The following is a 15,655-nucleotide window of genomic DNA, read 5'->3' as shown; positions in this document are numbered from 1 at the left end:
GGAATGGTATCAGAAGGAGGAAGAGGAAGCAGAAAGGGGAGGTAGAAGAGAAGGAGTGGAAAGAAGTAGAAAATATAGAGAGTTAATAGGGAGAAGAGGAATGGAGGAAAGGAGAAGTGGGAGAGAAGGAGTAAGAAAGTAGGAAAAAGGGATGAAGGTTGAGGGAGAGGAGTGTAGAGACAGACTGAAGAACAGGAGTTGAAAAAGGTGCAAAATAAGAGATTGGTTTGTGAAATATTGAAAATGTATATACAGTGTTCCCTCGATTTTCGCGGGGGATGCATTCCGAGACCGCCCGCGAAAGTTGAATTTCCGCGGAGTAGAGATGCGGAAGTAAATACATTATTTTTGGCTATGAACAGTATCACAAGCCTTCCCTTAACACTTTAAACCCCTAAATTGCAATTTCCCATTCCCTTAGCAACCATTTAGATTATTACTCACCATGTTTATTTATTAAAGTTTATTAAAAAAAATATTTATTAAAGGCAGATGAAAGTTTGGCGATGACATATGATGTCAGCAGCTGGGAAAATTGTGGTATAGGGAAAAAACCCGCAAAGTATTTTTTAATTAATATTTTTGAAAAACCGTGGTATAGACTTTTCGCGAAGTTTGAACCCGCAAAAATCGAGGGAACACCGTATATCATTGATATATTTTAAGGCGTATGTGTTTTGTTATAAAAATGGAGAAAAATAAAAATATTTTAAAAATAAAAAATAAAAAAAATAAAAAGTATTCTGTTCCTTCCTTTTCTTTTATCTTAAGTGTCAATCCAACCATCTCAGCACATTCTAATATTTTTTAAATTACACTTTCATCTGTTGGGATCTCATCATTGTATTATTGTTGTGCAAACACTATTCTTGCTGCCATTAGTACATGCAGAATTAAACATGTGATCTCTTTATTATACTGTTCTGGCAGAAATAATTCTGGTTTCAAATCTATGTATTGATCACAGGATCATGAATGGCACAAACGTTTCCTACATACATCCTTTTAGTTTCATCTTCTGGTTATTCTGATTTTTGTACCTGGTAGCTCTTATATGCATCCTCATATTTCATTTAAGAAATAAAACAAAACATGATTGTAATACACACTATTTTGTGCCTGAATTTAATATCTAGGTAATTTTAAATGAATTTCTGTTCTACTATCTCTTTGTCCTTACCGGCAAATTCACAGTGTTTTCCTTCTACATTGTAAATCCAAAAGAGAGAAATCAACTGTACTTATCATATTAACATCTCTGCAAAGCTTCCTTAAAATGATTGTTATATTCAAAGAGCAAAACGTGAACATTTTTTTCAATTCATCTCAATATAGTAACATAGAGTACCTAAGACAAAGATTTCAAACTAAACTTTCTTGTGTCCCTTTTTTAATATTTTCCACACTCTTTAGTAGTCTTTATGTAAGGCGTATCCACATTAAAGTATAGCATTTCCCATATTACATAAAAATTATAAGCTAATTAAAAAAGAGAATATTAAAATCAATCTGACTTGATTACTCAATATTCAAATGCAGTGCTACTGACATGATTACTTTGGCCACACACAAAACATTGCTACTTTTATTTCAGAAGTAAGGCTTTAAAATGTTTTGCAAGGTGCCCTGGGATATATGTATTTTATTTTGATTTAATAATATCTTAAATTAAATAAAGAAAAACAAATCTTCCCCTCAGTATTAAAACTAAACATTTTAGTTTTTCCAAAATAAAACTTACCTGGTTAATGCAAATGGATTTTGAAGGCTAAAGCTTTGGATTTTTCCAATGCTCCACTGGCTGAAGTTAATTTTTTCTTATTTAAAGTAAATATTTACTTATTTAAAATCATTTTTGTCCTGCACTCAGTTTTTGGCAGAATATCTTAAATGTAGTCAAAAAAACAACCACCACCTTGGCCTTCAGGCTTTCAATTTATAAAAGCACGTTGCATGCACATGTGTTCTTAAATACCCATAGTCACAGAGAAGGGGAGAAAAAAGAGGCATCAATTCCAAGTGTAAAAAGTACATTTCAACTTGAGTACATAACTTAAGTAAAGAAATACTTAAGTTTATTGTTCAGCTAACAATACTTCACATTATTTTGATGAATAATAATCTCTCAAAAACTGATATATTTTTTCTAATAGAAGTATCATTGTCTTCTTTCATTCATTCATTCATTCATTCATTCATTCATTCATTCATTCATTCATTCATTCATTCAACTTATATGCTGCCCTTCTCCAAAGATTCAGGGCAGCTTACAACATATAAAAAGAAATATAAAACAGTTCAAAAGCCCAATATTAAAAATAATATTAAAAAATCCATGATATAAAACCATGCAACCACTCTCATTCATACCATAATCATATTAATGGCTGGAGCAAGGTATTAGAGCTCAACGGCCCCAAGCCTGCCGGCAAAGGTAAGTTTTTAAAGCCTTCTGAAAGGCCAGGAGAGTGGGGGTGGAGCGAATCTCTGGAGGAAGTTGGTTCCAGAGGGTCGGAGCTGCCACAGAGTAGGCCCTTCCCCTAGGACCCACCAGATGGCATTGCTTGGCTGATGGGACCTGGAGAAGGCTGACTGGGCTCTGACCGGTCGCTGGGATACATGAGGCTTAATTGATTTCATTACTGCACTCCTTAAGTTCGTGAACTCAAACTGCATGGCATCCCAACCAGCCCAGGTAATGATAAGAGATATTGGGGATTGAACCCTAAGGATTGAAATGAGGGTTCCCTGTTGGTCTCTGAGTTTGCTTGTTTTCTTGCAGATGTTTCATTCTCCTAACAAGGTAACATCATCAGTAAGGAATGCTATTTGCTGTTAATTTATATTCTATTGTCTTGCCTGTCTATCAGTGTGGGTCGGGTGGTCTTAGGGATTTTTTGGTTGGGGTGTTTACTAATAGCTCTTTGTTGGCCAACCAAAGAATCCCTAAGACTTCCCCCATCCACACAGACAGGCAAGACACCTGAATATAAACTGACAGCAAACCGCTCTCCTTACTCTCTGTAGTAATGATGATATTACCTAGTTAGGGTAATGAAATGTTTGAAAGACAACAAGCAAACTCAGAGAGACCCCTGATTTCAATCCTGAGGAATATTCTCCTTTAAGATGGTTCTAAGGTGGCAAATATTTGCAACTCCCATCCCCTTACACCTCCCCCCTTACACACACCCTTACACACAATAATATATATTGTATTATAAGCACAATGATTAAACACACACGGAATTTTATAAGATAAGCTCTTTTACCTAGATTCTTTTGAAGTCATTTTTTAAAGAGTTAATATTTTATGGCTGATTGTGAAGTCAAAGAAAGGAAATGCCCTTCTTTCCCTGTTCCTGTTCCCCCTTAAGGCAAATGAACCTGTAATAATAGAATATAGCCAGCTTTTTCATTTATCATCTTAATGGCTCTTTAACTTTGTTTTCTCTCTTCCTTGTGGCAGTTGAAAAATATCCTGCGTTATCATCACAACACCCTTTTCCTTGGAACAGAAGGTCAGGTAACAAATTTTTAAAAAACCAATCTCATGGTTTAAAGTATATACAGTAGTCCCTCGCTATACCGCGCTTCACCTACTGCGGCTTCACTTCATCGCGGGTTTCTGAGGAAGTCGATCGGCAGATTTAAACAGCCCGTCGAACTCGATCGGCAGGTTTTAAAAAAAATAAAAATCTAAAATTGTAAATACTGTATTTAAATACTGTATCTAAAATAAATACTGTGTGGGAAGGGTTTATAAACACTTAAAACAATGAAAACTTACCAAACAATTACAATATAAATACTTAAATAAGTACTATCAGTCGATAAATTCCCCATCGCGGATTTCACCTATCGCGGCCAGGTCTGGAACGTAACACCAGCGATAGGTGAGGGACTACTGTATTTCAGTTTTAGAAACTGTGGAAAATGATCAACTGACTAATTAAATCCTGGTGGAGATAATATTAAAGAATATAAACTGTTTCTAAGTAAGAAAAGCTATACTTTTATCATATGTGGTGGACATGTCTAGAGGCAAAAAAAATTGAATAAAAATACAATTTGTGGGTGGAAAAGATGATAAAGTAGCACATTTACTTACTTACTTACATATATATTAAATGTAACCCACATTACACCAATTTAGAATCAGAAATATTTCTGTTGGGGATTTTGCTCAAAACTTATAGTTAAGGAAATGCATATTCAATTATACATGTATTAACTGCAGATAGAATTGTATTTGCACATAATTGGAAAAGTGATGAGATCCCTACGGTTGAGAAAGTGATTAGGAAAATATTATGATGTGCAGAAATGAATAGATTAATGCTTGCTATAAAGGAGAAAGAACAAACAATATTATATTACATGGGAGCTATTTTATGGATGGTTGGAGAATAAAAATAGAAGTGAGAAATAATGGAGATCGGTGAAATAAAGAACATAAAGAGATGTAAACAATATGATTATTAACAAGATTGTTAAGATTATTACATTTAATATTATATTTTCAGTAGAAGATATGTTAAGAGGAAGAATGAATAGAGTTATAATGTTGATTATTATTATTGTAATAGAGAATTATTATCAGAGTAACGAATACTGTAAATTTTGACTGTAAAAGCACAGAGACATTTGTACCCAGATGACACGCTGTGGAAGATGATATGTTTAAGTAAAAAATGGGGGGGGGGGGAACCCACCTTATTTTTTTAAAAGCTATGCTTACGATACAAGAAAATACTTTAAATGGATAAAAGTACTGCAACAGGTTCAAAATGCTTCAAGAGATTGGTATGGAGTAATAAAATAAAATGAATATTCAAATTGGTTTTGGGTAATGAATCTAACAGTTTAAAATGATGGTGGGAATTTGGAAAATGGAGGAGTGTTTCTTCAAACAGAATTCTATACCCATATACACAGTATATGGTTCATCCTATTTCATCTTGTCAGTACATTGTTGAATCCAAAAGTCTAGCAAAACCTCTCTCCCGGCCTCTCTCTTTCCAATATCTGTAGCCCATAGTAAATTTTATACCAAACTGTATATGGCTTTATCAGCACACTGAACTGTCCTGGAAATCTACTGGCAGCCATCTCAGTGGTCTTAAAATCAGTGTTCCTCTGCTGTAGTGAGATTGTGCCAGGGATAGTCTCGGCACTGCATTCTGTACCAGTTGTACCTTCCAGGTTATCTTGAAAAGAAACCACATGTGGAATTACAGTTGTCCAACCAATTGGTGATAAAGGGTAGCACTGTCACTAGTACACTGCAACCAAAGCTGGACAAAAGACCCCTCCCCAATCCACGGCTTCCACCCACTGATGAAAAAGCAGCCATGACTCTCACTAAATTACACGTTTAGGTGGCATCAAGAGTATCTCCTGGGACTGATGTTACCAAATGGCTCGGATGTGTACATCAAACAGAAATTCCAGCTTCAAAGGAATAATGTCAATGTATATCTCCCATGACTACCCAGTCCTTAAAAGCCACCAAAAAACCAGTTCAAGACTTCAACAGGGTCTCCAGCTCAGCCTGCAATGGGTCATCACTTGACCCCCAACTCAATAGGTAACATCTCCCAGCAATTTCATAAGGATACATTAACTTAATTAAATTGGGATTCATAATATTGGGAAGCTGGAACATGGTACTTTAAGGTTATGTTCTAATGCTTGGATGTTGAGATACAAAGAACATATATTAAATTCACAGATGACACAAAATGTGTATCTAGTACATCAGAACAGAGAAATAAAAAATGTATTTTTTTGTCATTTAGGAAACAGGAACCAACTACACATAGGGGATATCTGTCTTTATAATAAAACTTGTAAAAATAATGAATTACAAATTGAATATGATAGGGGATATCTGTCTTTATAATAAAACTAGGGGATAGGGGATATCTGTCTTTATAATAAAACTTGTAAAAATAATGAATTACAAATTGAATATGAGTCTGCATTATTTAGCTTCTGCAAAAAGATAAATTCAGACTTAAATTGCATCAACAGAAGCACTGCATTTAAATATATTTCTTCAACTAGCTTTTTCCATTGATCAGACTCCTCACCTCTTACCTTCAAGTACTGTGCCTGGCTGTTGCTGTTATAATTTTTAAAGAATTCAAAGAGACTGAAATAATTCAGAGGAAGGCAGCAAGGAAAATCAAAGAACTAGAAATTAAACCATGTAATAAGCAATTCTATGAAATTGGGGTTTTTAATTTTAGAAATTAGAATTTTTGTAGGATTTTTTAACCTACCTAAAATAATAATGTCTTTTAAAATGTTATACTGAAGACACTATTATTTTAGGTAGATTAAACTGAAGGTGAGATATATTAACTGATTATGAATCATCAAGAATGTATTGACTCTTACTCTTATCTGAACAAAAATAGATCTTCCCCATGATAATTTGACCCTAACTTGGTCCTTTAGCTCCCCAATAATGGACCCATTGTTGCTATTTTTGTAGATTGTCTTCTTCTCATGTTCCTTGTCCCTTTCCCACCATCATGGACTGAAAAGCTGGATCTTTGTGTAAACACCCCAAAGTATATAATAATTTGAACGTAATCATTAATACCTTGAGTAAGAATTCTTGAAAAATTATTCATATAACCCTTGTTTTCTTGATAAGAGGTATATTGACATTGTTCTTAAATCTTTGCTTTTTCTTGGCTTTGGCTTTTGATCCTTAATAACCAGTTTTCAGTTAGGGACAATACATGAAGAGCATATTTCATTTTTTATAAACTATGGTGTGAATCACTGATCCCATTTCAACAATGCAGCATGGAATTTCCTCTTGTTCTTAATTAAGGCAATCAAGAAGTGTATTCTATCAGCCACTGACGGGCAGTATGACATGATAATGAAAGCTAATTTTAATTATTACATACAAGTTACCAAAAGGATCTGCTTCAATGGCTCAACAAGCAACTAAGTCAATCAGAGAATTAAATTATCACTGCTTTACCAGGAAAATCCTTTTTGAATTAGACTAGCTTCCAATAAGAAAAAAGTGAATGAAGTAAATGTTTGATACAGAGATTTTTGAAATCTGAAATGTGCATCCCACAGCCAACAGGTAACATCCCCATATCACATTCTGAGAGAGGGTAAAAGAATAGTAAAGGTTTCACACACAGAGGGTTGTTATGAGTGGTTTATTTACATAGGCATAGGAGATTAAAATTAGCTTGTTGATTTCATTAGGATTTTTACCCCTGGTGTGATCACAACACATTTAACAAGACTAAAAGTTACTGAATGATTATTCCAATAGCAATAGCACTTAGACTTACATACTGCTACACAGTCCTTTACAGCTCTCTCTAAAGAGTCATTATATTGCTGCCAACAATCTGGGTCTTCTTTTTACAGCCTCAGAAGGATGGGAAGCTCAGTCAACCTTGATTCAGTGAGAATTGAACCCTTGGCAATTGGCAGAATTAGCCTGCAATAATGCATTCTAACCATTGCACCAACATGGGTCATGATATAATAAAATAAATATAATAAAAATATTAAATATATAACATAGGCCAATTAATTACCGGTAATTTGCTTATAAGCACTGATATGCCACCTATTTTATGTTGTTTTTTGCATTATTTTTTTGTTCTCATGTATTATGTAAACATGCATGAAAAGTAGAAGTTAGAGCTAAAAGTACTGTAGTGGTGCAAAGAGTTCCTTTCCATGATGTCTTTTGCCATATGGATTGCCTTTCCACTTGATCCATAAGGTTGTTTGGAAATGATCTAACATTTTCCACAATATTCCCTAAGATACAGTGTTGAGTGATGAGAGGAATTGTGAACATATGACAGCATTATGCAACTGAATGCCTTGATCTTTTGAAACATTTATTCAAAGACACACCCACATTGCCTGAAAAGTAGCTACTCAGTTAACTAAAAGTGAAAATTAACAGAAATGCAGCAGTTTAACTATTAGGATAGCATATTCCTGAATACCTATTTAATGATAGATTGCAAAAAAGCAGATGTGGAAAACTGATAAGTAATAAACAGTGGATTAGAAAACCTTTAAGAATTATAGTTTAAAATGTATGTCATATCCATGTGGGATTTTTTGTGATCATCACATATTTTCTAATTTTGAATTCAATTCAATTTTCTCTTGCTTCTCCTTTTAAGTAGTGTTATTATTAATAAGGCTGCTCATGATAATTTTATTTGGTTTCCCAGAAAACTCACATGCTCAAAGTCCATTCTTAGGACACGCTTCTTCCATTATATGTTTGTAGAGTTGCACATAACCACAATGTCACCAGTTTTCCTCTATTATTGATTCATTGACTATATTTTCACTCTGCCTTTTCATTAGAAGCTGAAGGAAGCACAGTTTGAGAGCAAGGAAAAGAACTAAAGCATCAAGATTCACTTAAGTGAGATGAGCAGTGCAGAAATTAGGAAATTAGGAAATTTTCAATTGAATAGATTTGATGAGACCCTTAAAAAGAGAGAGTTTTATGAACTAAAGGTAACATGCTCATAGAAGTCAGCATAACTGGCCAGGATAGAAATATTTAGTGAATGAGGTTGATTAAAAATTAGTTGTAATTATATTTCCTTTGAGATATTGTTTTGCTATTGCTTAATTTCTTTTAGTATTTCTTATCCCTTTTCTGCACCCTGTTTATCCTGAAAGAGAATAGCACGGTACATTCATGCAAACATTTTCCATTTAATACATTTGGAGAAATAAAATAAATAAATAAAATAAAACACATTTCCTCTTTCCTGGAAGCATTTCAGTGTGTGCTATACTTACTGTTAAGAAGACGGAAGTCTATGAATGGATAGGAACCACGTCGCTCAGCAAGAACCCCTGTCTGACCTCTTAGGCGTACATCTCCTGCAAAATACAATGGGGCAATGTTAGAGGTACTCTTTTCCCCCTCCAATAATTATTTAACCCCTTATATGTTATTTAAGAGTGAGATCAATTCAGAAGGGTCTACGTCAGGGGCGTCAAACTTGATTTTATTGAAAGGCCACATTTGGATTGTGTTTGACCTTGGGCAGGGGGGGCAGGGAGGGCATGGCCAGTTCAAGGGGACTAATAGTTGGGGGCAACTGTGGTGGCCTGACCATTCTGCCAATGAAAACGGCTCCAGAGCTCCGTTTTCAACTGCAACAGCTTCCTGCAACCCTGTGCCAGCAAAAATGGAGCCCTGGAGGGCTGCAGGCAGCTCTCCCAAGCTCCATTTTCACTGGCAGAGGCACCTTTGCGATTTCCAAGGAAGCCCCGCAAGCCAGTTTTAAGCAACTTGCAGGCCAGATCCAGCCCCCAGGCCTTGAATGTGATACCCGTTCTACGTAGAAAATAAAGTTGCTTTAAAAAAAAAACCCTGTAGAGTTTTATTTATTCAACCAACATTGTGTTATACTGCCAGGGAGAAACCTCTAGTGTCTTCAGTACTGTATAGATAGAAAATTGACGGCAGAAAAAGACTTCATGGTCCATCTAGTCTGCCCTTATATTATTTCCTGTATTTTATCTTAGGATGGATATATGTTTATCCCAGGCATGTTTAAATTCAGTTACTGTAGATTTACCAACCAGGTCTGCTGGACGTTTGTTCCAAGTATCTACTACTCTTTCAGTAAAATAATATTTTCTCACGTTACTTCTAATCTTTTCCCCAACTAACCTCAGATTGTGCCCCCTTGTTCTTGTGTTCACTTTCCTATTAAAAACACTTCTCTCCTGAACCTTATTTAACCATTAAACATACTTAAATGTTTTGATTGTGTCCCCCCTTTTCCTTCTGTCCTCCACACTATACAGATTGAGTTCATTAAGCCTTTCCTGATAAGTTTTATGCTTAAGACCTTCCACCATTTTTGTAGCCCGTCTTTGGACCCGTTCAATTTTATCAATATCTTTTTGTAAGTGAGGTCTCCAGAACTGAACACAGCTCTGAGATTACAATCAAACACATACATTGGTTAAAAAATGATAAGCACTGGCCATGAATAATGGGAGAGTACAATCCTGAAGTACAAATAAATATGCAAATAAAGATATTTCAAAGTATAAATAACAAACTTTTCTCTTCAAACAAGGAATCCTTTTTCAGCATCCAGGGGTTTTCCAGAGTAGACAAAATTGAGAATTGTGGATGAATTTTTTTTTAATATCTGGGGTGAAATATGAGTCTTCCATTGACATCATGCCTTATCCTGCCAATTGCAGAAAATTGGTTTGCTTTTCCCCACACTGATTATAATACTCAAGAGCCAGGGTGGTGCAATGGTTAGAATGCAGCACTGCAGGCTACTTAATCTAACTGCTAGCTGTAATTCAGCAGTTCAAATCTCACCATTGGCTCAGCTTTCCATCCTTCTTAGGTGGGTAAAATGAGGACCCAGATTGTTGGGGGCAAAATACTGATTCTGTAAACTGCTTAGAAAGGGCTGTAAAAGCACTATGAAGCAGTATATAAATCCAAATGCTATTGCTATTAAACCTTGAAAACAATAATCTGAATACCTGGTCTCTCTCATTTCAATGATATTATTCCCTTGGCCAGAGTCTCTGTGGCTTCAGGACAGGAAAGAAAGAAGAAGAGTAATTGCCCCTGGGTGATTTAAGTCTGGATGATTCTTCTTATCTGGTAGAAAATGCTATATATTGCACTATATGCTAAGCATTATGGGAACTGTAACGAGCCAGTTGTTATGAGCTAGGCAGCACTTTGTTTGTCTTTAGTTTATTAGGCAGCTGTCAGGAAAGGCAGAAAGTATTGTTGACAGCTTCCCATGTCTGGAACATCAGCCCCAGACAAACGTAAAATAAAGTGCAACATTTAAATTTCTGTGCTGATTGGCTACAACTCAGTTGTCAAAGAAGAAATGCTGATGGAGTTAGAGACCAGTCTTTGCAGGATGCTAACATGTCTGACTGCCTTTGCAGTGTTTATTGCTTTTATATTGTTTTCCAAGCAGCAAGGGGAAACAAAGAGCAACAGCATTTTTATTGGTGAATTATCCTCGCCAATCCTTAAGAATGTTCTGTTGATACAACCTAGACAAGATCGCATATCAACCAGGGATAGTGTCCTACATCATTGTAGTGATGTGAACTGGGTAAGATCATGTAGGTATGAGAGACCTGCTTGAGGTAGATAGTTTGCTGCACACAACCTCTGCATGACCTCTATCTCTACAAAATGCTATTAGATCCGCAGCAGGAGAGTGGGCTAGGAAAAGTTTTAAACCTGCAATGTTATTTATTTATTTATTTATTTATTCTTGTGAGACCTGAGCTGCCTTCCTTCTATAAATACTGGTGGCTGGGTGTGGTTTGATGGCTCAGCAATTGCCTGCTGTGTAGAAACTTCCTGGTGAGTCAGTGGGGTAACAATTGGGGTCGTTGATGTAGCTGAGGTATGCTGATTAGTTAATGGTTGTAGATTAGGCGTGATATCCTGAGTTATATATATATATATATATATATATATATATATATATATAGAGAGAGAGAGAGAGAGAGAGAGAGAGAGAGAGAGAGAGAAGGAGAGAATATATATGATATATACCGTATATTCTCTAAACAAGATTTCCTTCCTTTCACCATCTCTTCTTCCATTCCAGACGTTCTAATTGTCATAGCCCCTGTTTCCACCACCACACCATCTCCTCTTCATGTTTCTTCTAGAAAAAGCTGCCTCTAGAACTCCAATCATCAGCAACTTTAAGCCTAGAGGACTTCAACTTCCAGATTTCTGCAGTTGAAGTCCGCCAGGCTTAAACCTGCTAAGGTTGGAGACTCCTGCTCTAGAAAACTGAGGCTTACTAAGCTGGAGCTACATGCTGTCTTCAGGACACACTTTTTTGGGGGTCCTCTTGAGACTCTCTAACTTGTGGTGATGTTACCTACTTTGAGTAATGAAACATGTACAAGAAAACAATGAAGGTAAGAGAGCACCAAGGATCCCTCATTTCAATCCTGACCTAAAAATATTCTGCTTTATTGAGACTTGCCTTTGTTGAAAGTGGGCTGAGTTAATTTATTCTCAAGGGGGCACTGACAGGGCAAAAGATGTACCTGCTAGGAATTTGAGCTCCTTGATGTTATTCAATCTTGGGAAACATTTTTTAAGATTCCTTTGAAGGAACCAGCTCAAATACATTTAAGCTTTCCATTTAAAATAGAAATAAAATAGATTTCAATGGGCAGGATGGGAACCAAATTTTCTAGCCTTATGGCTGTGAAAATATGCTTAGGTATGGAAATTCTTCCTAAAACATTACAAATGGATTAATTTGGAGGCAGCACTAGTTAAATATACAGTATAACACATGTTTTAAATCTAAATTAAAAAGAGATTCAAAATGGAAATTAAGAGTTAAAAATAGAGTACTAGAATTGAAAAAGGAAGAAAACTGTTTAGGCTATTGTTTCTTAAGTTAAAATTAGATATAGCTTTTCTTCTTTAGATAGAATGAATAATTGATGTTTAGGATTTTTTATTATTTTATATGAAAGAGACTTTATAAGTATGCTATTATTCTTTGAAGATACGTGTGTTGTTGTATATGCATGGTTTTATGGTGGAGAAAAAATTTAAAAAATTAAAAAAATGGGTGAATTTGAGAAGCTTGGCTGAAATCCTGATAATTAGATATTACTACTCAGGTATATTATGTAGGTTTTTGTTCCAAGGGATGCATGTTAACTTAGCTTTTATGGATTGCATACTTTACACGGAATAGGGGGTTTGTTTTGTTTTAGTGCAGAGAACAGGAAGGGAGATATAACTAAATTGCTCACTTAGCAATAGATAATGCATGGGGTTGCTATGGCAACCCTGCAGCGGGGTACTTTGTTAAATGTTTCTAAAATGTTACATTATTGTAAAATGCATTTTTTAAATTATGCAATTAATATGTAATTGCCAGCCTTCACACCACCTTACCAAAAATATGTGTATTAATATGGAGACTGAAAGAAAAAAATGTTTTGAGAAAAAGATCCAAACCCAGTAGCAGTTTCCTGCCAAAAATCTTCTTTCAGCTGCTGTCTGCCCCCTTCCATTTTTTCTACTCTGGTGCCATAGCTGAACTTGTTCTTTTCCCCTTCTGAAGGCACTCCACATACATTTTAGCAGTTGAAATTTCACAGATAGTAATGAAAAACAGCTTATCAGCATCATGCCATTTTTGCCTGCTCAGCTTTTGCTAGATTTAACCATTGGCCTTGAAGCCATCTTTATATTTTTATTTTTGTCCTGTCAGCACAACGTTAACTCAGATGTCTGCTTCTATATCTCAATGAGGCAAAAACCTGGAGTTAATATTTAGCTGGGGTGCTGTAGGGTGCTGTAGGGTTTCCTGTGTAAGCAGGGGGTTGGACTTGATGACCTGTAAGGTCCCTTTCAACTATAATAATAATAATAATAATAATAATAATAATAATAATAACAACAACAACAACAACAACAACAACAACAACAACAACAACAACAGACTGGTTTCAGTAAGGAATGCTACGCTATGAAAGTAGAGGTTAATTACAAATCTGAATTAAGAAAGCAAAAAAGAAAAGAAAGGAAGAAAGAAAGAAAGAAAGAAGGAAGGAAGGAAGGAAGGAAGGAGGAAGGAAGGAGGAAGGAAGGAGGAAGGAAACAAAGAAAGAAAGAAAGAAAGAAAGAAAGAAAGAAAGAAAGAAAAAGAAAACATTACTTTAGGCTGTGATCTGTCAGAAATTGTTCAGGGGGAAAAAAAATCTCTTATCGGAAAGATAGCAGAACTTTGGCCCTGGAAGAGATTAACTATGTGTGACAAGATCATATTGAGTTCTAAGCAAATGGCTTTTCTTCCCACTCATATCTGTATGGAAGGATTTAAATTCAATGTCCCTCTGACTAAACTGCTCTATATACATAGCATAAAATCCTGTTGGACTGAGTAAATTGAGAATTTTCCTGTTTAGGCAGTAAAGTCATAACCACCAAAAAAAAACCCCAAACCCCATGGAAGAGCAACAGCTGGTGTGAAGGTAGTTTTATTCTCACAAAACTGTACAAAGAAGTGATTATAATATCTGTAGCATGAATCTACCTACGCCAAGTGCAGTATTGTATGTGAAGAGGAGATACTATACTAGATTTTGGCATTCCAAAATAAATAGAATAGGAAAGTTTTGGATGCATTCCTGCATTTTAGAAAAAGGCATTAGAGACTTGCATAGCAATGCAGCTGGTTTTCACTTTCACATGCCTGCCAGATATTATGGGTTTTCATCCATATGATGAAGTATAGTACAAAAAGAGGACAGTGTTAGATAGGGTGAATGGAAGAGGCAGACAGAAGTGACTTCAAAACAACAGCTCTTTATTTGGTGACTATTTACAACCTAGCAAAGGCTCTGTCTGATAGACAGCTCTTTTATAGGGAGCTGCCAGACTGTCTAGGAGTCAATCAGCAGTCAGTATTTTCCCTCCTGAATGGAGGACCTGATTGAAGCCTATGTGCTTCAGTCTGAGAATGTAACAGACAGTAGCTTCTAGAAACAGTTGCAAGGGTAGCTGACCAAGAAGTGAACCCTGTTCCAATAATGGATTGTCATATTCTGCAAGGTAGGGTCAAACAATGTCATTCAGGCAACCATGTCCTCCTTAAGTCTCTCAAATTACTAAAAAAATTATTAAAAATATCTTTTGAAAATGTGGGAAAATTTTAAAAATTATCCTATGGATAATTTATTACTTCTATGAAATGTATGGCATTTTTTCCAGGCATCAGGATTTTCTGAGTCACATATTGTAGCATATATTATGCAATGTGCATAATGTGCATTAAGGTAATCTGTGCCCAATAACCTCTGTATAACCTCTTATGAAAGATAAACTTGATGCTTTTCCTGTGGCAGGGATTTATGCACTGAATAAATGCCAATATAAGTTTTGTTCTAAGCTACATGCTAAAATAATTGAATTACTATGAGTTTTTCTGCATGATGGGAGACTTTATAGTAGAGGTGGAATTGGACTATAAGAAGACAAAAAAAAAAAAAAAGAAGTTAAAGAAATTACCAAAATCATTTTTTACCATGGTAGATGAATTAAATATATTTGACTCATGGATGGGGAAGTTTCCATCAAAGAAACAATATACATTTTACAATATACAATATACATTGGTCAAGAATAGATATGTTGTCAACAGATTTATTAGCAAATGTAAGCATTGAAATTGGTATGTGGGCTTATCACAACCTGATTACAATTCTTTGATAAGACCAAAAGAAAAGAGCTAGATGGACTTTAAATCAAGAAATATTGAATGAAAAAGAATTCCAGCAACTTATGGAAAAAGAAATGGATTTTTTCTTTAAAGAAAATAAAGAGTGATATTTCACTTCAAATTGTATGGGACACACCAAAAGAATATATGAGAGGATTAGCGAAGAGATATATGAGTAAAAGAAATAAACAAAGGTGGTATGCCAAGAAAAAATTAGAAGACTATAAGAAATTAGATAAAGAATTGCAAAGAGACACACAAAACAAAAAGATTAAAACATTTAATGAACTTGAAGATACACAATATGAATATGATGGAAAATGAAGAGATAGAAAGGAAATGTT

At 35.2% G+C, this 15,655-nt stretch overlaps 1 protein-coding gene across 2 annotated transcripts in view; it reads right to left on the bottom strand.

Annotated features, from left to right (window-relative positions):
• PDE7B (phosphodiesterase 7B) overlaps positions 1 to 15,655 on the bottom strand; it is a 178,810-nt gene that overhangs the window by 32,036 nt on the left and 131,119 nt on the right. For both annotated transcript variants that reach the window (XM_070733596.1, XM_070733597.1), the window contains one exon: positions 8,830 to 8,913. In XM_070733596.1, the coding sequence (XP_070589697.1) occupies positions 8,830 to 8,913 (84 nt within the window). The remainder of the gene's footprint in view (positions 1 to 8,829; positions 8,914 to 15,655) is intronic.

The sequence above is a fragment of the Erythrolamprus reginae genome, chromosome 1 (assembly GCF_031021105.1).
Source record: "Erythrolamprus reginae isolate rEryReg1 chromosome 1, rEryReg1.hap1, whole genome shotgun sequence".
In the NCBI taxonomy this organism is placed as follows: domain Eukaryota; kingdom Metazoa; phylum Chordata; class Lepidosauria; order Squamata; family Dipsadidae; genus Erythrolamprus; species Erythrolamprus reginae.
This window is presented reverse-complemented; position numbering and strand designations above follow the sequence as displayed.